Source organism: Monodelphis domestica, chromosome 5, assembly GCF_027887165.1.
Source record: "Monodelphis domestica isolate mMonDom1 chromosome 5, mMonDom1.pri, whole genome shotgun sequence".
Lineage (NCBI taxonomy): Eukaryota > Metazoa > Chordata > Mammalia > Didelphimorphia > Didelphidae > Monodelphis > Monodelphis domestica.
The window spans coordinates 288144093-288168023 of NC_077231.1; the positions used below are offsets into that span (position 1 = coordinate 288144093).

The following is a 23931-nucleotide window of genomic DNA, read 5'->3' on the forward strand; positions in this document are numbered from 1 at the left end:
TTTGGGAAAGGAGGAATGCTGATGAGGAGAGAAAGAATCTTTCGGAGGACAAATGAGGCCAGTCAATAATCAGGAGATAATTCAGTAAGCAGCTTGGCCAAATTAAAGAGCAACTCTGGCTGGTGCATAAAACATTCCCCTATCAGCTCCAGAGCCCGGCTTGGATCCCCAGAATGGCAACATTCCAGTGGAGGCCATGTGCTGGCCTGGGAGAGTCAAGAGACCCACCTTTCAGGCCGGGAGTAATTTAACCTCCTAGGAGAACCTCACTTTCTTCATCCCTTAAGTCAGACAGGTGGCCTGAACAATCTTTTTACTCTCATTCTGTTCAACTCACTTCTTTCCATGCCTTTGAGAGAGTTGTGATGTTTTCCTAATGTAGAAAACCCAATAAGGAAAAAAAAAAAACTTTAGACCTATCCCTCCATCTCTCCACCAAGAAAACATTGCACCTGCTTCTTTACAGATGAAAAAGAATCTTCCATTGGACTCCAAACCCCTTGACAGCAAGGGTTAGGTTGAGTTTTTTTTGTTTTGTTTTATTTTGAGTTGGGTTTTTTTTTTTGCCTTTCTTTGTAGCTTAACACACTGCCTGGCATATAGTAAGTGCTTAAGAAATGCTTGTTGACTTGTTCATATGGCATGCAGAAAAGGATGTACCACTTCATTTAGCTACTTGGAACCTGAAAGTACCTCCAGAGGGCCAGCTCAGTAGCACAATGGATAGAGTACGAGGCCTGGAGTCAAGAGGATTCGGATTCAAATATGATCTCAGACCCTTCCTAGCTGTGTAATCCTGAGGAAGTCTGTTTGCCTAGCCCTCGCCATTCTGTCTGAGAGTTATTACTAAGACAGAAAATAAGGGTTTTTTAAAAAAGGCAACAATTTGTGGTTGGACAGCCACTAAGAATGGATTATCAAAATACAGTTCTCTTTTCCACATGCCGACTTTCCCCATTGTGGTTTCGCTATAACTCGGGTTGGCATAAGACATTAAGTGGTAATTTTTTGTGAGTTTTGTGAAAGCTGCAGACAAACTCACAAAGGCTAGCAGATGACACGGGAAAAGTTTAGAAACTCAGAAATGCATACATAACCCAAAATTTACAATAAAGTATTGTAAACACTCCATGAAAGAAAAGGAAAAAATTCAAAGTTCTTGGAGGGTTAAAAAATTTTATGTGGATTTTCCAGATCACAGGGACACCATGCCCCTAACTCCCACAATGTGGGAGGGATAACTGCATATATTTTTGGAAATACATGGGCCCATGTGATCTTTATTTTTAATCTGTTCTTCTATCTTACTTGAGCCAATGTAATATCTTCTAAGTAATTGGTTCCTGTCAATTCTCATGAATGCAGCCTATCTCTATTTAAAGCTGCCTATTTCAGCCACCTAATTTGGGTCTACCAGGAAGAAGGGTCATGGGAAATATCTAATTTTTAGAAATATAATCCTACCAAGGGTAGGCAAGGACAGTGTCTTATTCTTCATCATATCCCTTCAGTACTTACCACAGTAACAGGAAGTAGATACAGTAATTAGGTACAGTAATACTTAATAAGTATTTGTCAAGTTGAACAGAATCTGGTACAACTTCTTTGTTCTTTTTGACTCACCCTTAACTTCCTTCTCCAAACCCACAATCAAGGAAGCACAATGTATTCAAGCTGTCTTGGGGGCAGAGCAAAAAGATGCTTTTTTTTTTGGTGATTTTTTTTAAGGTACATAGAGGTTGCCTAGGAACAGATCACTTTGTCCTCCTTTTGAATCAAGGGTGATGCAAATTGTATCCCTGCTTCTCCCTTCCCTCCATCCTTCTTGGTGTGGCATGCTCCCAAGAGCAAAGAGCTTTTGCTTTCAAGTAATTGTAGCTCTCTGAGGACAGACAGAATCAGCCTAGCTCAAACCCCTTTTGCATTCGCTCAACAATACATCATTTTATCCCTACCCAGGGAGATAGGTCTCGCAAGTCAGATAGCCAAAATCCCTTCCGTCACAGTCTTCCACACCTTCCTGTCGATAACCGTCTCCACAGTATGCACGATGACATCCTAGATTGACAAAAGAGGGTAGTAACACTAAGGTTAAGGCGAATTAAGTAGAGACTGGATTTGGATCACATAAAGGCTTCATCTGTGAGGATGTTGTAGCCAAAAGGTCTTTTCCTGGTAACCAGAAGGAATTTTTGTATCTACAGTGCCTTGGGTATTTGGATCCATCAGCAGGTTGGCATGTTGATCATCAATCTCTACATATGAAATCAAAAGATTAGGGGCAAGTCAAAGGCCAGGGCCAATTACAGTTCCAAGACACTCAAGTAATTTCCAGCAGTTTAAATGAGTATAAATTGTTAGAAGGTATGATGCATTCATTCATCAGGGAAGTAAAGATGTAGCCTATGGGCCATCCAGATCCTTATTTCCTAATCCCTTCCCTGCTCCAAATCATTTCATTGATTATCGGGATCTCTACTGGTGAAGAAAGCAAAGATATCAGCCTGTTTGTAGGACACTTTGACACATACATTCTCTTAGATAAGACACTTCATTTTATTCCTAAAAGCAATTGGAGAAGACATTTCATGATCTCTCTCTCTCTGTGTCTCTCTGTCTCTGTCTCTCTGTCTCTCTCTGTCTCTCTGTCTCTCTGTGTCTCTCTGTCCCTCTCTGTCTCTCCTGTATCTTTCTCTGACTCTGTCTCTGTCTCTGTCTCTGTCTCTCTCTGTCTCTATCTCTATCTCTCTCTTTCCCACCCCCTATCTTTTTTTTTGACATAATCTCTGAACTTGGGGTATACTAATTATGTCTAGACTGGGCCAAAAGGAATTCCGGATTGCTCTCCTCCTTGTTTTCCCATTGGGAAAAGAAGCCGATCACTTACTTATGCAGTCATCAGCCACGTTGTTGTTGCCATCATCACATTCCTCCCCACGCTGTAGGAGTCCATCTCCACAAGAGTTGCCATCGTCTACAGGGTAATCCACAGGATAGAAAGGAGTAAGCTATCCAAACAAACACAGAACAATTACCAGGAGGGGACAACAGATGCCCCAATGAATGAGAAAGAAAACAGCTTGGGAGCTTGGAACTAAAGACATTTTGAGGCAAAGTCCAAGAGAAATACAAGCAAAGAGGTAATGGGATTCCTCATACCATTAAAAAGTCAATTCTATTTGGGGATAAAAACAAATGTTAATTTGTTCCTTCTCTATGAACTATTCACTGACCTTAGAGCAAAGGTTCTTAACCTGGTGTCCATGAATTTGTTGTTTTAATATTTTAATGACTATTTCAATAGGCCCGATTTCCTTTATTATCCTATGTATTTCCTTTTATGTATTTAAAAACATAATTCTGAGGAAGGATCCATTGGTTTCACTAGCCTGCCAAAGGAGCCCTTGGAACAAAAAAGGCTCAGGATCCATAGCTTAGAGGAAGTCTGTGTATTGGACAGAGAGATAAATGTGTCTCTTATTTTCCTGTCCTGGCTATGTGAATGTGGACAAAGCACTTAACCTCCCTGAGTCTCAGTTTCCTCATCTCTAAAATGGGTATATTCCTTTGGGTACAATAGTATTCCATCACTAACATATACCACAATTTGTTCAGCATCCCCTCATTTTCCAATTTTTTACTCCACAAAGAGTGCAGCTATGAATATTCTTGTACAAGTCTTTTTCCTTATTATCTCTTTGGGGTACAAACACAGAAGTGGTATGGCTGGATCAAAGGGCAGACAGTCTTTTAAAGCCCTTTGGGCATAATTCCAAATTGCCCTCCAGAATGTTTAGATCAATTCACAACTCCACCAGGACATATTAATGTCCCTATTTTTCCACATCCCCTCCAACATTAATTGCGTTCCCGTGCTGCCATGTTAGCCAATCTTCTAGGTGTGGGGTGATACCTCAGAGTTGTTTTGATTTGCATCTCTCTGATTATAAGAGATTTAGAACACTTTTTCATGTGCTTATTAATAGTTTTGGTTTCTTTATCTGAAAATTGCCTATTCATGTCCCTTTCCCATTTATCAATTGGGGAATGGCTTGATTTTTTTTTGTACAATTGATTTAGCTCCTTATAAATTTGAGTAATTAGACCTTTGTCAAAGGTTTTTGTTATGAAGATTTTTTCCCAATTTGTTGCTTTCCATCTAATTTTGTTTGCATTGGTTTTATTTGTACAAAACCTTTTTAATTTAATATAATCATTTTGCATTTTGTAATTTTTTCTAGCTCTTGCTTGGCTTAAAATCTTTCCTTTCCCAAAGATCTGACAAGTATACTATTCTGTGTTCACCTAATTTACTTATAGTTTCCTTCTTTATATTCAAGTCATTCACCTATTCTGAGTTTATCTTGGTGTGGGGTGTGAGGTGTTGATCTAAACGTAATCTTTCCTATACTGTTATAGATATAGATATAGATACTATATCTATTCTACTGATCCTCCTTCCTGTCTCTTAGCCAGTACCATATTGTTGTGATGATCACTGCTTTATAGTGGTTTGAGATCTGGTACTGTTAGGCCACCTTCCTTCACATTTTTTCCCATTATTTCCCTTGATCCTTTGTTCTTCCAAATGAACTTTGTTATGGTTTTTTCTAATTCAGCAAAAACATTTCTTGGTAGTTTGATGGGTATGGCACTAAATAAATAAATTAGTTTGTAATTTGTCATTTTTATTATGTTAGCTCATCCTACCCATGAGCAATCCACTGAGCCACCTATCCACAGGGTCTGAGATTCTTTAATTATGCTATAGAAGAAGAGCTCAACCATGATGTGGTCAAACTCTGTGATCTTCCAATTTCTTTATGGCTCTAAGAATGGATCCTAAAAGGCTCACCCTGGCTTACCTGTATGGGAAGCCAGCCAACATTGTCCTTGAAATATAGAGCTCTCTGGTCTTTACGAAAGGCGATCGCATTCTGGGTGTTTAGCCGTTCCAGCTCCTCCCCATTGTTCACCACAAAAATCTGCCCAAAGAAGAGATCAGTGAGGACTCCAGCCAATGGTTTTCTAGAGCAGAGAGGAGACAGCTTGGATGGAATGGCTGGTCAGGAGGTAAAATCCCAGCCCCATGGTCCTGACTATGTTCCATGGCCTTGACCAATAGATCCCTGAGAACTTTCCCCTGGACCCTAAGTTGTGAGTTTTCACTTTAAACGTCCACAATGGACAAAAATGATCCACTTAGAAGACTCTCCACAAGGGAATTCCACTAGAGTCACTGCGGAGTTCATGTTGGGGAGTTTGAACCTATATTCGCCCTTAGCCATTGGCATCAAACAAAGGAGCCTTACCACAGGCACTCTGGGGTAGTTCGGTCCATGCTCAGAGTCCTCATATGAAGGGTTATTCGTATTCATGGAAAAGCCACAAAGGCATCTCCCTGGAGGCCCAGGAGGTCCTCTTTCTCCTTTGGGTCCAATGACAGATTGTCCTGGGAAACAAAATTCCAGATCACCGTGTTTTAAGGCAAAAGTCCAAAAAGCCAGATCCTAGAGAAGGAGTGCTACATTTTTAACAGAATGGCTAATAACAGCTGGCATTCATCCACATGTTATCTCTTTTGATCCTTATAACAACTCTAAGGAGAAAGGCATTATTAATTCCATTGTCCGCATGAGGAAACTAAGGCAAAGAGAGGTTAAGTGATTTGCCCAGGATCACACATAGTAGGTGCCCGAGGCTGATTTGAATCCAAGTCTTCTTGTCTCTAGATCTAGCATTCTATCCACTTTTTGATCCAGCTGCCAATGGAAAGAACCCTGGAGTTGCCTGAGTTTAGGAAGAATGATTCTAATGAGTGCTTTTAATTTTTTAATATTTAGGGGGGGGAAATGAAAGGTATTGTTGTATAGTGGATAGTGTAACTGGTCTCAAAACCAGGAAAATCTCAGACATCTTGGCTATAATGCCAGGCAAGTCCCTCTACCTCTCAGGGTTCTAGACAAGTCTCTAAGACTGAGGTGAACAGAAGATGCCAACCTATATTGGTGGGAAGAGTTTCATCCCTCAGAAGTTCCCTATGCCAATGAAATCCCAAATCCAGTCCCTCTTCTTGTTTCCACCTCTTAGGATCAGTCAACATTTATTAAGCTCCTACTATGTACAGGCACTGTGTTCAGTTCTGGAAAATGGGTTTCTTCCAGGAGACATTCCATTCTACATTACTGGAAGTTGATTTCTTTACTTTGGCTGGGAGGGAATGGTATTTTTGCAAACAACCAGCTCATTATCCCTAATATTAGGTCATGAAATTCCTGGGTGACTTGAGTATGACTCTGGGCTGTCAAAGGCTGGGCCAGTAGAGGACAAAGTCCGATAGGTCCCACCAGGCTAGGAAAGCTCAGAGGGCCTTATCAGCAACAGGCAGGGCTTACCAACTGCCCTCTGGTCATAGGGTCTTTGGTGTGGTCATCTGGGAAACAAAGAAAAATATAAACTAGCCCTGGTTGTGAGTGGCCCCATCCCTATTTTCACTGCAGCTTTTATAATGCTGGTGGAGGAAGTGGAACAGAGCCTGATCAGGTATTTCCCAATCACGGGGCCCCTTTTAGAGGGGGGGAAGATGGCCAACAATCATGGCATCACCAATGTTAACAGTAAGTTGGTCATCTGCTTCACTGCTTTGGCAGTCAGGGGAACAGAGCTGCTTGGTGCCAAGGTGCCTTTGTCCAAGTCCAAAGACCACCTACTTCCCTTTCTTACATGCCCAGGGCAGTAATTGCATGACGCTGGATGGACAGTGGTACCAGCTCAAATGGGATCACTTAAAAAATGAGAAAAGGAAGAAAGCCAAGTCCCCTAAGTGCTCATGGACAACGGTGGACATCAGATACCCCTGGAGGTGGGTTAGGTAGAGGAATGGCTCATGGGCACCAGAATTGTCTCACCTGATGCTGGTACTCCTGGAGGACCGGGTTTGCCAGGAGCTCCGGGTCGGCCAGGTGGACCTATGACTCCAGTATCGCCCTTTTGTCCCTAGCAGAGGAGGAAGTATGACCTGTTAGGATGGTTGGGACTTTAATAGGGCTTAGCACAAGTCGACATGCCTAACCACCCACTGAAGTCTCAGATTTATTCAGATTTACTAGCAAAGTCCATACATGTGCAACAGAACAATAGTTCTACCTATGGAGCTCCATTGAGGCACCTATAGACACGGTCTATTTATGCCATTTCCCAAAGTCCTCTCCATTTCCTCTAAATTGACCAAAAAAGAATTCATCCTCAGCCTTCCTCCTCAAGGGTCTGCAGTGGCCCAGAGAGCCGAGTACACCCAGTGGGCACTGGATGCTTGATACATGAATGAATGAATGAAAATGCTGCACAGCCAGATAATGAGCACTTGTATCGTGGGAATGACTATTCCTCAAGTTATTGTTTTGCAAACTTGGATTTTCCCATTTCCCTCTAAGGACAGAGAAACTATTATCACTATAATACAGAAACCCAAGAAGGTCCAGGGAGCATGGAGTCCTGGCTCCATTTTGTTTCTGGTCCTCTGTTATCGGAATGACTTCACCAAGTGCCAAGTGACTGGCCCCTTGGTCCCGTGGCCAGAGATGGAGATCTAATGAATGAAACGAGCCGGGTTCCTTCTCTCTGTAACTCCAGAGCTCTCAGCTGTGCCCTAATTACTCTTTAGGGGCTAAGCAGGGCAGTGATTTATGCCCCCAGCACCTTTGGCCTGGATTCTCTTTCCACAAGTCTGCTTTGGCAGGCCTCCTCTCCTATTGAAATATAATCTCCCTTCTCTCCGAGGAGCAGCCCCTTCCCAGGGCCCTTTTCCCATCAGGTCTGGAAGGGACCACATTCCTCCCAGTGAAGGCAGTCCCTTCTTTGGTGCCTGGCTCCGGTCTCTGGTTTTTGAATCTTGGGGAAGGAAGGGCGAGAAGGTGGCCTCGGAGGTCCCAATTCAATCCTCCCGAAGCGGGGAGAGAACTCTGAAGACTCGTTTAAACTCAAGCATTGGATGAGATCACCGAGATGGATCTCGTAGGAAAGGAAATCACACCTTCTTAATATAGCTGCTCACGGGCTTTTTTTAGGCAGCAATGTGAGCTGGATCCCAGGACGGGAAGCAAGGCCTGGGGGAGCTGGCTGCTGCCCCTGATTCTGACCCAAACAGCCACGGAATAGGTGTTTGCTCCAGATGAGCCTCAGTGAGCAGCGCTCACGTTGCCGGGCAAGCCTACTTTCCCAGGAAGGCTGACTTCTTCGGTGGACAGTGATTAGGTGCCCTCTCATGGACCCATCTTTTTACAAGAGCTGGTGGTTTCAGGGTGCAGAATGAAGCCTCCATTTTTGGACGTGGCCAATGAGGGCATTTATTTTGCTTGACTTTGCACATTTGTTATAAGGCTGCCTCCCCACCAAAAATGAGAGAAGGTAGGAGAGAAACCAGATTTGTAATCCTTGAAACATTTAAGTTAGTTTAAAACGTGTTAAAGTCTCATTCCCTAGAAGATTCCTAAGAACCTCGTCACCTTCCTACTTAAAAGCAAGCAGCTGAATTAGGAGCCTCCATCAGTCCCTTCCAGCCCCTTTTTATCTTTCTGCATCTGTGGTTTCTTCAGGGCGGGGGAACACACTGATCCGGAAACGTCCTCCCTGCCCTCTCTGGACTGGCAGTTCTCTGATAACTCAGCAGGAGCTGCCCGGGGCACTGAGAGGCTTGGGGAGGGCACGCAGGCAGGACTTGAACTCAGGTATTCCTGGCCCCAAGGTGCCCTGCAGCAAGCACTCCATCCACCAGGCTCGGGGTTCTTATCAATCTAGGATTTCTCTATTAAGGAGATTGCCAATAGCTTTTCTTTTTTAAGACTTCTCAGAGCAAGTAAATAGAATCTTGACCTCTCCCAGCCACCCAAGAAAATAAAAACCCACCAGGATTCCCTGCCATCTTAGCGAAGGAGGTCCTGGCCCCCAAGAAGGCTTCACAGCCTGCCCTGAAGCTCTGTCCATCAGTCTGCTGCCATCTGGGGAGGGGATGTGGGCTGGGGAGTGCTCTGGGGCTGATAAGGCCCTTTCCTGGAAATGATTATTTCATTTGACTCACTTATCTGGCCTTCTAGCACTCCTTCCCCTTCTGATATAGCTTAAACTTGGAGCCCCCGGAGAAATGGCACCAGGAGATACATGGTGAGATGGTGGAAGAAGGAGTGGTGGAGGGAGTCTCCACACCCAGAGCAGCCTTGGGGACGGCCCTGGCCCCTCTGCCCATGCTGTAAAGGGAGTCAGTAGAGACCCAAAGGAAATCGGGGAATTGGGCCAAAAGAAATTGAATTTTTCTCCTACATCTTTTTTTTTTTTAATATCACTCCAGGACTGTTGAGTCTGTAAGCACAAAGGGCAGAGAGTGGGCCACGGCTCAACTTCTTTGCTCACTGGAGAGAGGCAGGCCACAAAATTCAATCTCCCACAATCTATTTTGGACCCTCCGGACTGGTCGTACCTAGAAAACGACCAACCTTCCCTTCATTGGGCGGGCCGTAGTGAGATATGCCGCCAGTTCTGACCTCCCCCGACCCAGAGGTGGAGAGAGGCTGGGCCGGAAGAAGGGAAGAAGCTGCTAATGGAGGAGGACACCACTAATCTCTCACACCCAAAACAACTTTTTGAACTCATTGGATCTAGACCAATGGAACATCTTAGAGTCATCATAACCCAGAAGGAAGAGTGACTAGCCTAGATAGGTCAGAAGACCTGGGCTTAAGCCCCAGCTCCAATATTTGTGAGTGGAATGACCTTTGGCAAACCTCTTGCCTTAGTTTACCCATCTGAAAAATGGTGATAATGATAATGCTTGCCTTGCTCCCAGAGTTCCATGAGAAAAGCACTTTGAAAGCCTTTCCATGCTAGTATAGATGTAAGCTATTATAAGGTGGTAAAATAGGGGAAGAGAACATGCATTTATGAAGTGCCTGCTCTATACTGGGCATTAAGCTGGTACTTTAACCTCATCCAATGAAAGAGAGTCCAAATGAATTTGGAGTCAAAAGACCTGAGTTCAAATGTGAGCTCTATTGTATTTTTGCCAAGAAAAATCCAAGCAGGGTCACAATCATTCACAACTGAGAAATGATTGATAATAAGCCTGAGAAGGAAACAATAAACCACTCCTGTATCTTTGCCAAGAAAACCCCAAATGGGGTCACAAAGACATGACTGAACAACTCATCATCTAGATGACCCTGGACAAGTCATTTCTACCTTTAAATCCTATGATTTGTAATTCTATTATTAGAATCCAAAAGAACCTTGGAAATTTCCTTGTGCACCCCTTTTAAAAGACAGATATAGTTTAATGAATAGGCAGAAAGTCACAGGCACAAGGTGAGGCCAGTGAGCTCCTTTCTGTAGAATAAGACATCTGCAAGGGAAACCCTCAAGGGGGTGGTACGCCAGCTGGAGGCCAGCAAAGAAGCACTTCCTTTCCCTCTGTAAGTCCCAAGAGCAGGTTGTTCCAGGGTCCTTTACCATAGCTATATAACAGCAAAAATAGAACACACACACCCCTTTCTGAATGGCTTATCACCAGAGCCAGCCTGGCCAGCTAGTGGCGGGAAATAAACATTTCGTTCTTCCCTGTGACAAGGGGAATAAAAGAGACAGAGAGAGCCAGAGTCAGAGACACAAAGAGAAATAGAGAGATACATAGAAGAAGACAGATGGACCCAAGGAAAGAGTGCAAGAAATGGAAAAACATTGGGAAAGAGAGGAGAGATAAGAGAGCAAGAGAGATTGAGGAGGGAGAGAGGGAGTGAGGGAGAGGGAGAGAGAGAGATAGGAAGGGAAAGAGAAAAGGAGGGAAGGAGAGGGAGGGAGAGGAAGGAAAAGAAAGAGAGGGAGGGAGAGAGAGGAGGGAGGAGGGAGAGAGAGAAGGAAAGAGGGAAAGAGAGAGATAGGGAGAGGGAGAGAGAGGGAGACAGACAGACAGACAGACACAGAGAGACAGAGACAGAGAGAAAGAGATGGGGAGGGATGGGGGAGAAAGAGAGAGAGAGAGAGAGAGAAATGGGGGAGGGAGAGAGAGAGAGAGGGAGAGAGACAGAGATAGAGAGAGAGACAGAGAGACACACTAGGATATCTGGCCTGGGCATGAGCAAGACCATCTTCCTCATCAAAAATGGAGCTAGGATGGAAGAGCATCAGGCCTGGAGTCAAGAGAACTAGGGTTCAAATCTGGCCTTGGATACCTCCTAGCTGGGTGCTCTTCAATACTTAGTATTGGTTCTAAGACAGAAGTTGTTTTTTGTTTGTTTGTTTTTCAGTGGTGCTAGGAGAGCTCTCCTATTGTTAGAAACCTACTCCACAATACTGCCATTTCCTATGGACCCTTCGTTCTGGTTCTGGGAGATTGGGGGATGGGGAGAAGAGCTCTAATCAGTCTCCCGAGTCTCTGATTAGCTGTAAAACTATTCCTCGGAGCCTAATCTGTCCCCAAGTGAACAATTTATAAAGCTGAAAGAAAACAGCTTTGAGTTAGTTTCAAAAAAAAATCCAGAACCATCTGTGATAAAGCTCTCTGGCCCGCTCATGCTCTCTGAGTAGCTGAATAGGCTTCAGGCTGAGGCTTCTGTAATGTGATTAGCCCCCCCATTCTTCCTTTCCCTAGACATAGTGTGTTCGCTATTCTCCAGCAGCAAAGGCCAGCTCTAGTGACCCAATGAAAAGGAGTTTAAATGCAACCCCAGTTCACGTGTGTCTATCAAAAAAGCCCTTTACAATATCAATATGGCGCTTGGCAAACAGAAGGCATTTAATAAATGCTTGTCAGATGAGTGAATGGGTGAGAATGGAGAATGTTTTTATTCGTTTTCTCCAGTTTGCTGCTGGATCCTGGCTGTCCCCAAGATGCTGGAAATGTGGATGTAGCTCAAGTTCGCTGGCATTTATCTCCCTTAAAAGTTAGCACTTGCGTGATGCTTTAAGGGTTGCAAAGCGATGTATAAATATTATATGATTTCATCTTCACAACAATCCCAGGGAATGGGTGCTATTATTACTCCCATTTAACAGATGAGGAAACTGGGGCATATAGCCTTTCAGTGACTTGAATAGAGCCATAAAACTAGTAAGTCTCTGAGGTCACATTTGAACTCAGGGCATCCTGATTCCAGGCCCAGTCCTGTTCTGGTCCCTTCTAGTTCTAGGGGCCTATGGCTGGGTTCCTTTCAGCTCTAACACCTTGGGATTTTGTGAACTCAAGTCTTCTCCCAGAAGGAACAATAATGGGTCATGTACTGGAAGAAACGTCATTAACAGCATTTGACTGACTTCTTCTTTAAAAAAAAAAAACAAGGGGAGGGGGCAGCAAGGTGGCTCAGTGATTAAAAGGCAGATCTGGAAAAGGGAGGTCCTGGGTTCAAGTTTGATCTCAGATACTTCCCAGCTGTGTGACCCTGGGCAAGTCACTTGACCCCCATTGCCTAGCCCTTACCACTCTTCTGCCTTGGAGCCAATTCTAAGATGGAAGGTAAGGGTCTAAAAAAAAATTAATTATAGTAAAAATAATCTTAAAAAGATAAAAAGAAAACTCTAGCAAGGAGGAATATGGTTACATGTGGTCCATTAGACTAAAAGAAATGCCATTCAATGGGTTCTCTAAGTCCTTTAGCTCTTTTTTTTTTTTAAACCCTTACCTTCCATCTTAGAATTGGCTCCAAGGCAGAAGAGTGGTAAGGGCTAGGCAATGGGGGTCAAGTGACTTGCCCAGGGTCACACAGCTGGGAAGTGGCTGAAGCCAGATTTGAACCTAGGACCTCCCGTCTCTAGGACTGGTTCTCAATCCACTGTGCTACCCAGCTGCCCCCCCTTTAGCTCTTCATGGAGGACAGAAGGTCCCAGTGGGCAGAGCAGCAGCTGGCAATGGTACTCTCCTAGTCTCCTCCTCTATTGTGGGGGCAGAGGAGTGACAGTAGCACTCTGTTTATGTGGGAGGGTGTGGGAAAGGTAGAGGGGGGAACAGTGGACATCTTTGGTTTGAAGGTAGGAGCCAGCCATGGGACTGAGGGGAGTCCATCTATTCCCACTCTTTTTTTTGGAGTTGCGCTTTTCTGTACAATTCCTTTAGGGTCATTGTTAAGAATTAGGTCCTCTCTTCATGGGTTATTATTGATGCATTTGGGTGTCTGCATAGACCTAAACTAGATATTTCCTCCCACGTAATAGGCTTATAAATGGTATTCAATACCTGCCTTCCTCTGTTGTCTGTTTATTCAGTGATGCTCCCCCCAAATGCCATCACCCCCTGCTTGAAGACCCAGAGTTGCTTAGGGAGTGGGGCAGCAGTCAGCTACATCCCCAAGTCCCTCCTGGAATTGTGCTGTGAATATTCTGGCCATGGAAAGAAAAAGACCAAAAAGCTAAATATCTGGAGAGCTCATATGCACAAAAATCTCTACTTACCTGGAAAATTAAAGCAACGAGCTCTGGGTCTTCAGTCATCTGGCTTGAGATCAAATCCTGACTTGGCCATTTACTACTTGGGTAGCCTCAGTCTGTAAAGTGAGAGCATTTGCCTAACTTTCTTCTAAGATCCTAGCCTGCTCTGAATCTGTGATCCTCTGAGGTCCTCGGCTTCCCCCCTTTGATCCACCACAAACCAGTCCTTATCAATGTGAAAAATCCTTGGACCTTGCTGGTTTGACATAGTTTTAGCTCTTCTGCCCCCAACTAATCAAGTAGCTCATGGCAGCATTGACCCATTCAATTGCTTTCTGCTCCCTGTTGAAACAAAGCGCCCTATAGTCCAAACTGAGTGAAGAACAACATTATTTTCCTTCTTCCCTCAAACGAGCTCCATTGAGTGTGTGTGCCCGCCATTACAAAGTCTGAAACATAGTCACTGAAGGGAACAGAAGGGAGGAGGGAAAGCACAGGGCCCTTACTTGCTTGCCTCGTTTTCCTGGTCTTCCTGTAGGCCCCCTGGGTCCTGATGTACCAGGTTCTCCCTTTGGACCCATTTCTCCCTGTAGAGAAGAAAGAGAAGGAAGAGAAAAATCAAGGGAAGGGGTAAGAATTCTCCAAGTCAACTGGATTCCATTTGGCAGTTCAGCAAGGCATTCTTTCCAAACTTACTATTCATAAAGAAAAAGTAGAAGGGGGTGGTATGGGAGATGGAACACAAGTCTTCCCAGAAGGATGAGGGAGAAGGAAGGTGTTTGGGGAAAGAAACACTAAGCAGGTGGCGAAAGTCCAGAGAGAACCTGAGATGCAGAAATCTGAGGGCCAAGTTTTGGTAATGGATTCCCCTTCTTATCACAGTCTGGTTGAGATGGATAAAAGAAGGGAAAATCTCTGGCAAGTGCTCAGAATAAGAACAACAAAAACTCTACAAGGGATTTTTATCAGAGATTCTTCCTCTTGCCTTAAATTCCACTGTTTTTCCCCTCTAGTACAAATTCATCTGTGGATCTGAAATGATCCTTGTCATTTCCCACAAGGCAGAGTTTCAGAGTGCCAGTAACCCGGGAGTTAGCCCTTTATTAGATCTTTCTAGAAATTGTTTTTCTTCCTTTAAATCCAAGTTATTTTGATTTTTATCTCCTTTTATTATTTTAATGGAACTTTGAGGGGAAATTATATTTTTCTGACTAATGAATAAATGATGGGTGGAAATGGATTACAGCCTATGATCCGTGATGACTTGTGTGGAAGGAGTGAGATAAGAAAGACGGTAAAAGAAATGGGGGATTGGAAAGGAGGTAGGTGGATCAAGAAGGCAGGATAATAGATGGCTTTAAAAAAAAAAACAACCCTCACCTTCCATCTTAGAACCAATACTGCGTATTGGTTCCAAGGCAAAAGAATGGTAAGGGCTAGGCAATGGGGGGTTAAGTGACTTACTCAGGGTCATACTGCTAGGAAGTGTATGAGGCCAGATTTGAACCTAGGACTACCTCTAGGCCTGGCTTTCAATCCACTGAGCCACCTGGCTGCCCCCAGGAAATGGCCTTTGTGCTACAATGGTGCCCTTCAAATGGAAAGGTCTCCTGAGTGCTGGGTAGTATATGATTGAAAATCTGTTACCCTAAAAAAAGAACTACATATCCCAAGAGTCCACTGACTTCCTATCATTGTGTACTTCCTGTAGACAGAGGATAAAGGGCGTGGGCTTTGGAGGCTCTTGCGCTCTCTGATGTAGAATCAGCATTGATGGTGGTGAGTGGGGTTGACAAAAAAATGGCTAACCAGACATAGGCACGTGGTCTTTATTTTGTATCTTCTTTATTCCTTGATTTCTAATGATCCTTAATAAATCTCTTAAAATATAATATTATTATTGATATTTTAATTTTAACTTAAAATTTAACTTTTAAAAAATTAAATTTTAAATTTTAACAGTAGATGCTTTTTTTGAGGACTTATGGGAGGAGATGAACACGATGTAGTCAATATCCTGTGGTCTGCCCTGGTAAAGAGGGCACCCCATCACAGAGACAGCTGGCTATGGCCATGTGGCTTCATGGTGGAATATTTTTCCTTAAAAGTCATGAAGGGAGGGCAGGTAGAAGGGCACTAGTGCCCATAACCAAGGATCTGCTGACTGGCTAATGTCAATGTACCCACTGCAAAAACTCACGATTTTCAAGCCAAAAAAAAAAAGCCTGTTTCCTCTATTATACTCCACCTCTTTCCTCTATTTCCACCCAAGAATCCCACATATGCTATTATCTGTTGTTTTGGTTTGGCCTTGTCTACTGGGCAGCAGCGGGTTTGTCCTCTGTTCTCTACAACCCTGAATGTTCTGCCAACATTCACTGATTTATAATTCCCATCAAAGACAAGGTGCATTTGTCGGGGGCCCAGCCACAGCAGACAAGCCAGACAGCTGCCCCAATATTTATCGAGCTTGTGTTTTTGACATTCAGCAGCATGCCCAAAATCATCAGCACAAAAGAATGATGCCTTTTTAAAGATCAAGCTTATAAATCTGAAATTAGTTCTAATACACGTCGTCAAAGCGCTGAGTCTGTCTCTTTCTGGGCATTATGTGCTTCTCCCCATCCCCAAAAATATTCCCAAGCCACCCCTCCCCCCAAACCAATTATTTCCTCTCTGGACCATTATTCTGTCAGCTTCAGGTAGAAGAAAGCAAAATAATCCAAATGGATAAGGTTCAATTTGTTGTGCCATTAAAGACATTTAAGTGTCCTATAATTACCCTTGATGGCACAGTGTATAGAGTCCCAGGACTGGAGTCAGGAAGATTCATCCTTCTGAATTCAAATCTGGCCTGGTCCTGGGTACCCCATTTGCCTCAGTTTCCTCATCTGTCAAATGAGCTGGAGAAGAAAATGGCCAACCACTCCAGTATCTTTGCCAAGAATACCCCAAAAGAGGTCACAAAGAGCCAGACGTGAGTGAAATGAATGAACGACAACAATCTCCTCCCCTCCGGTAAATGTTTTAAAGTTCGTATTGAATCTAAATAAGCCAGGACTCCACGCAGCCAAAGAGAAAGCTTCTAAGATTTTTATATAACATCTCCGAGACCTCTTTGTAAAAAATTTGTCGGGCTGTAAGACATAACAGTGTAAGGGAAAATCGGCTAAGATGGGATGAAAAGTGATGCTTTTTTTTTTCAGAATAGAAGCGTCACAGGAAACATTTGGGGGTGCTGCCCTTTTGGGGACTCCCTGACCTCTGCAAAAATTTCACACTCGCACACACGTAATTGATATTTTTATGTAACTATTCCTGGGACTCTATTAGCACAAAATTCCTACAATCCTACCCTGCCCTTCTCCAACCGGAAACAGCCAGCATTTTCTTGATCTAATTTCTCTCCCAAGACTCAATTACGGGGTATCATATATAGCCCTGTCTTAAAGGAGTGCGTCCAAGGATGTTTCCATCTTGCATTCTTTAGATTGCTGGAGTAATTACCAGAAGATGGCAGGGAGGCTTCTGGCGGTCCTACTAGACTCTCCCACTTTTTCTTGGCTGCACTGAATGGATGTGTCTCCAGAATGACTGAACTCAAAGAAGAGAACATCTTTTTCAGAGGTTCTCAAACCGTGACCCAGACGTCTCTCCCCCTTCCTCAACCTCCAGGTACTTACTTTCTGTCCCAGCATCCCAGGAAGCCCTGGAAAACCCTGTGAAGGAAAGAAAGGTCTGTGATCACTTCTGGAAGGAGGAGTATTTGCTACAGCTGTGGAGGAAACTCCAAAGAGGCTTTTTCAAAATGCAGTGGCCCCAGTCAGTCATTGGCACATGGGTAACAGCCCCAAATCATTACCTTTTCTCCTTTTGGACCCAAGATGCCCTTGTCTCCTTTGGAGCCCTGGGGGGAAACCATAGGAGAGACAGGTTGAGTTCATGTTGTATGAAAGAATCTCAGAGCCCTAGATCAGAGTGGGAGATCTGGAGGGGACTTTAGAGATGGCTTGGACCAGCTACCTTTCCTCTGACAACTAGGGAAACTGAGGCCCAAGGAGCAGACTTGCTCAAAGTCACACAATATTACAGCGGATTCTCAGACATCATTCTGGGTTCCAGACTCCAAGTTTGTGTTTGAATGAAGCAGTGTAGAGGAGTGGACAGAACAGCTGGACATGGAGTCAGGAAGACCTGAGTTCAAGTCCAGATTTACTCATTTGCTGGGAAGTCCCTCAACTGGTTGGACTCAATAACCCCTCGGTTCCCTCCTAGCTCTAAATCTATGATTCTGTGACCCAAATCAAACTCCCACAATTAGTGAGGAAGGCCCTTAAAGCCCAGACAAGTGAAATGAGCAGTCCAAGATGGGCAGCTGGCGAATGCCATATTGTCTTCCTACAAGCCCAGCCTTCCCAGCTCTCTGCTCTGCCACATGGGTGTACACTGTGGGGCTCCACTCTGTGAACTTGGTGTCTGGGAGAGGCTAGCTCAGACACAGGCTGCAGACCAGAGTGACCCCAAAAGAATTTCGCTGTATTTTAGCTTTGTTGGGGGAAAATCTCCCTGGTCAGTGCCAGGAGAATGGATTCTCCCAAGGCTGAAGAAAAAGTGTTCCAGAAGAGAAACTGGGAATTAGGAGAAAGTGGAGACTTCTGCTCTCACTCCCTCCCGCCTTCTGACTGGGTTGGGCGGACCCAAGGGAGCCCCAGTGGGTTTAGCCCCAGGTATCCTTCTCCTTCCCTGCCACAGTCAATCTTTCCTGGATCTTGTCTCTGAAGGTGCTCTACATATATAGAAGGAAGGGACAGCAGGGTGGTTCTGTGGATTGAGAGCCAAGTCTGGGCAAGGGAGGTCCTGGGTCCAAATCTGGCCTCAGATTCTTCCCAGCTGAATGACCCTGGGCAAGTCACTTAACCCCCATTGCCTACTCCTTAGAGCTCTTCTGCCTTGAAACCAATACATTATTAATTCTAAGACAGAAGGTGAGGGTTAAAAAAAAATGAATCAAGAGAAGGGCGAGAATTTTTTTCGGCCATGGCCACTCATGACATGAAGACAAATAACAAAATTACCTCCTCTCAGCTTCTTCAGGGACAATGGTAGAATAGAGGGAAAGGATCAGAGAGGGAGACCAGGTACCTACGACCATTAATCATTGGTGCTTTTAAATTGAAGATCCTTGGCCAGTGACCAGTTGATATCATGCCAAAGGAACTAAGCCATGTGCATATTGATTTTCTGACTTTAAATGAAACCAAGAGAGGGTAGCTAGGAAGATAGAGCCTATCTACTCCAAGCCTGGAGTTGGGAGGTCCTAGGTCCAAATCTGGCCTTGGACACTTCCTAGCTGCATGATCCTGGCCAAGTCACTTAACCCTGAGTGCTTAGCTCTCCTACTGCTCTTCTGTCTTAGAACTGATACCAAGACAGAAGGTAAGAGTTTAAAAATAAATGAATGAAACCAGAAGACAAGGAAGTTGCAGCAAAATGGAAGGATAGGTTCATTGGTTCTCCTCTGAGAGTCAAATAATGGAGGGGAGAGTAATGGTGGGTCTAAAGAAGCATCACTCCATGTAGCCCTGGGTCATGGAATCGCAGTCTCAGGATGGGATGCACTCACATATTCCAGTGCTTTCCTACTTAAAAATAGGGTTACATCTCAGGCACGGGTGGCTCATGGGTGTGTGTATATGGTAGCTGATAAGCAGCATCATATCATTTTCATTGCTAGCATTTGGGTGTTGTTTTGAGGTTTACAAAGTGTTTTACAAATATTGTCTCCATTTTATCCTTACAACAACCTGGGGAGGTAGGCACTGTTATTATCCCCACTTTACAGATAAGTAAATTGAGGCAGAGTGGTTAAGTGACTTGCTCAGGGTCACACCACTATCAAGTGCCAGCATTTCATGGTTCCCTTGTTATGGCCTTACGATCACCATATGCAATGGATATTCTAGGCAAATATGGCCCAGATCATCCATCCAAGGAGAAAGGAAGGAAGGAAATATTTACTAAGCTCCAGCTATGTACCAGGCATGTTCTAAGGACTTTACAGATATTATCGCACTGAGGCAAATAGAGATCAAGTGATTTGTTCAGAGTCATGGAGCAAGTAAGTATCTGAGACTAGGTTTGACCTTCTTGACTCTGGACTGGGTAGTCCAGGGTAGAAAGACCCCTGGCACCTTCAATACCCCAATCATGAAGAGGTCAAGTCAGGATAAATACAGAAGTTAGGATAATTCCTTTGGGATATTACTTAAGGGTCACAACAGTCATTCCATCTCTCCCTACCTCCATATCTCCTCTCCTTCCTTGGTAAGTGAAGGAACGCAGTTATGATTATAATTCTTTATATATCTAAAAAGGACATTTTTCATCATGGCTTGTTATGAAACTATGGCTAACCTCCATGACCCGTATTCATTCACGTCATCTGTTTTGGACCATAGTTCTTCAGTTCTCTCATCAGGGACCCTGAGATCATGCCAGCTCCTAAAGAAATGTCCCCCCCCCACTCATCTCTCCATCCCTCCCATTCTCCATCTTTCCCACACTCCGTCCTTCAATCTCTCCCTCGTTCCATCCTTTCCATCCCTTCTAGTCTAATCTCAAACTCCCTTATGCACTTGCACACCAGCCTTTAATGGATCATCTTACTGTCACACTGACCTTTTCCCCTCTGGTTCCAGGGTGACCCTGAAAGAAAGCAGAAAGCCTTTTTATAGTCCATCCCATCTATATTTGCTGTAGAGCCTTTCAGTTCAGCAGAGCTGGTCCTTACTCACGTGAAAGAGCCCAGTGTAGCATTCCAAGCATATTCACATCTAAGACATATAAATGATTGTATGGTTATTGTGTCTTAGATGTGAATATGCTTGGAATGCTACAACCAGGGCATGCAATGGTTTAAATCCCGCCCCACATTGACCCTAGAGTTCATGGTGGCCAGAATTCAGGATATGCAGGCGTGATTCTGCTGTGGCTGAGTTTCCGTGGGTCTGAAGGAGTGCCATGCTTTCCTCTTGCTCCCTATGAGGTGTGTAACAATGGCTTCCCATCCCCTTCCCTCCATTCTTTGGCTCTCCTGGGCTCCTTTGGCAAGAGAAGCAACCAGGATCTGCCATTACAAGTGAGAGGCATTTTGCTTTCTGAACGTGACCCTTAAGGATAGTATTTCTAGAGAGGCAATGGAGAACAGGGCAAGAAGCTTCTCTGAGTTCAAGAACTGCAGCAAAAGCCATTTTTAGAGCATGAAATAGCAAGCCAGGAATCTCACTATAAGGCTTTGTCACTGCTTGGAGGTGACCTTGGGGTCTAGAAGGCTGTGCCATCCCAGCATAAGCACTGGCAAGGTCTACAATGCTGGAAAGGTTTCGAGGACAATCCTGGCAACAGAGCAAGACTGGTTTTTGAGGGACAATTGGGCTACCAGTATGGAGAGCTTCATCATCATTAGGGGGGTTATTTGGGGAGAGGTTCTTGGTCCATGACAACCCATGGCCTCTCTCTCTGTCTTTCTGTCTGTCTCTTTGTCTCTCCTCCCTCCCCCCTCTCTCTTTCTCTCTTTCTCCCCCTTCTCTCCCTCTTCTCTCCCTCTCTCTTCCCCTTCTTTCCCTCTCTGAATATATATATGTATATACATACACACACAAGCTATAAAGCTTTTCACCCTCTTTAACTATGAATTAAATGAAAAAAACATTTACTCCATGCTTACTAAGTGTAAATCACTGTGCTAAGGGTACAAATAAGATACAAATAAAAAGGAAAGGCATGCCCCCTGGTCTCTAGGAATAACTAACCTGCTGTTGGACTTATAAAGTCTGAAAATATTATGAAAAGAAAAAACCAACTGATCTATCCAAAATATTTCTAGAATGAGGATATTATTCAAAATAATATATGAATTCAATAATAAAAGCAACTCATATTATATGATTCATAACAGCAAAACAACCAGCCAACAGAAAATGGCTGAACAAGTTATGGAACATGAACGTAACGGACAGTTTTGTGCCCTGAGAAATGACCTATATGAAGAATGTAAAAAACAATAGACTTATTTGACTGAACAAAGAACCAAAATGTACACACTGACTACAAATAGACAAATAATGCAACACTATTTCCATGGGCCACGGACAAGTGATGGCATAGCTCCATCTATAACTTAGAGATTCAAAGGATTTCCAAAGAATCAGAGAGATTAAGTGAGTTTCCCATGATCACCCAGCTAGAAGGTGTCAGAAATGGGATCTGAACTTGGGATTTCCTAATGCCAAATCCACAACTCTATCCACTATGCCACTATGCTTTTGGTGAGAACAGTGAGAAAATCCAGAAATGCAGAAGCAAAAAAGGTCAAAGGAAAAGATAGAGACAAATCAGTTGATTTAGCCGCCATCTTGTTAAAATTACTTTGCATATTCTTTAAACCAACTGTAAGTATAAAAAGTTTGTCGTTCCACATACAATTGTTCTTTCATTCTCGTTCGTTCTTTTTGAAGGTCTGCTTTTGTTGATTATTACTAAATTTTTGATAAATAATTTTAAACAAAGAAACTACATTTAAGTGACAATGCTAGCCTTGCCAAACCTTTACCCACTATTGTGAACAAGGAACTCCAAGGTACTCCTTTATTTCTAGCCCACCTTCTGGTGAAGGGTTAATGAAAAGTGAGTGATATGAATATGTCAGAGGAATGAGAAAGGACAAAAAAGCCTGGATGCTGCACAAATAAAAACTCAGTCCCTGACAAAGTGAGAATTAATTGGAGAACCAGGATGAAGCGAGAGAATGAATGAATGTAACAATGAAGAAACATCACTAGCCATTGCCATGAATATTAAGTATCCTTTTTACAAGGTACACAGGGCCCCAGATCACATGACATCCTCTTTTGGTCATCAATTCCATCAAACTATACATGTAGAGCTTTCATGTTGAAGTTGGGGGAACGCTTAATGCTGACACTGAATTTTTTTTTTTGCTAGTCTTGAACTTGAGACTCCAAAAACTTGTGTGACTAGCCCAAGGATACACTGATGGAAACTGGAAGAGTCCAGGTCTTTGGATTCTCCACCAGCTACACCATGCTAAGGAGGACATTGATTAGGTCTAACCTGGGACATGGAGCCATGTCTTGAAGGAATCACAGTCATGGTGGGGCTTAGAAAGGGATTCTGAAATCTCTGAGCCATCTTCTCCTCCTTTATTCCCTCATTTCCCTCTCCCCCAATTTTGCTGCTTTTTGGTAGAGTGAAGAAATACCTACAGTCCCCCACTTTCAGCCTCTACTTTCAGTTCAGAGAACAAAGTCTGAAAATGCTCCAGTTCACAAACCTGAGAGCCCACAGGTCCTCTTGTACCTGGTAATCCCATCAAACCCAGATCACCTTTTTCACCCTGTGGGGGTTAGAAAAAAGAGAGAAAGATGGTTACATCTCCTAGGAGGTCCATCAGTGAGAGAGGGACCTGGAGACAGTCAGACCAGCTCATTCACAGGCAGTGAATAACAACCTCCAGGTAGGATATGGCGGACTTGGTTCATGTCACAACTCTTTTACTTGATCCCTAAAACCCCTTGAAAAGGGGATAAAACCTCCCATTTCCCTATGAGAGATCAGGCTTAAAATGTAAATATCATTTAAAAAAATTAAACTCTTACCTTCTCTCTTAGAATCAATACTGTATATTGGTTCCAAGGCAGAAGAGAGGTAAGGGGGTTAAGTGACTTGCCCAGGGTCACACAGCTGGAACGTGTCTGAGGTCATATTTGAACCTGGGACCTCCCATCTCTAGACCTGACTCTCTATCCATATAGCTGCTTCTGTAAATATCTTTTCAAGAGTCCAGAAAACACCATGCCTTAGAGTTGGAGATCTCTATACTTTCCCACCCAAATGGCATTCAGATTTTACTTAAAGATCTCCAAGAGGAGGGAACCCATACTCCATCCCCTTTGGAAGAACTTGAGTAAGATGCAACTTCCTCATCCAAGCCTAAATTCACTCCTTGATAACCCCTCTGGTGGTACACATATCACTAGAGTTTCTGGTACTGGCCAAGGTCTTCACTTCAGGCATTTTTATTTTGAGCATAGCAGAAGAGAATAGAACCATAGATTTTAGACTTCAAAGAGACCTTGGAAGCCACTTATTCCAACCCTCCCATTATACAGATGAGGAAACCGAGGTCCAGAGAAGCTGACTTATCCAAAGTCTCACAGTAATGACCAGGATTCTAATCCAACTCATAGGAAATCAGGGACCAAAATATGGTTTAGGAGAATGTATTTCCAGTTTCATAATCGAAATTATTGAGGAAATCATAGGACCTCAGAGCTGAGAAGATCCTTTGAGGTCATCTTCTTCACACACACACACCCCTCCACTCAAAAAAGGATTTCCTTGGCTGGAATCACCCCATAGCTCCTAGAGTAGCTGTCTATTGCATGAAGTGAAGAATGCCTATAGATATACCTCCTCCTCCCCACCTCCCCACCAAAAGGTCACTCT

General features: G+C 43.7%; 1 protein-coding gene across 2 annotated transcripts in view; it reads right to left on the reverse strand.

Annotated features, from left to right (window-relative positions):
* Positions 1 to 23931, reverse strand: part of COLQ (collagen like tail subunit of asymmetric acetylcholinesterase) — a 46973-nt gene that overhangs the window by 8059 nt on the left and 14983 nt on the right. The window contains exons 7-16 of one of the 2 annotated variants that reach the window (XR_008912472.1): positions 22757 to 22819; positions 20083 to 20109; positions 17267 to 17311; positions 17088 to 17123; positions 13911 to 13991; positions 6909 to 6996; positions 5313 to 5452; positions 4866 to 4985; positions 2888 to 2974; positions 1956 to 2058 (exon numbers count right to left, since the gene is read on the reverse strand). Coding sequence is in view for 1 of the 2 variants with exons in the window: in XM_007505121.2 (XP_007505183.1) it covers positions 1956 to 2058; positions 2888 to 3008; positions 4866 to 4985; positions 5313 to 5452; positions 6909 to 6996; positions 13911 to 13991; positions 17088 to 17123; positions 17267 to 17311; positions 20083 to 20109; positions 22757 to 22819 (824 nt within the window). In the remaining variant the exon portion in view is untranslated. Of the gene's footprint in view, positions 1 to 1955; positions 2059 to 2887; positions 3009 to 4865; positions 4986 to 5312; positions 5453 to 6908; positions 6997 to 13910; positions 13992 to 17087; positions 17124 to 17266; positions 17312 to 20082; positions 20110 to 22756; positions 22820 to 23931 lie in introns of both variants that reach the window. The other variant, XM_007505121.2, reaches the window with a different exon arrangement.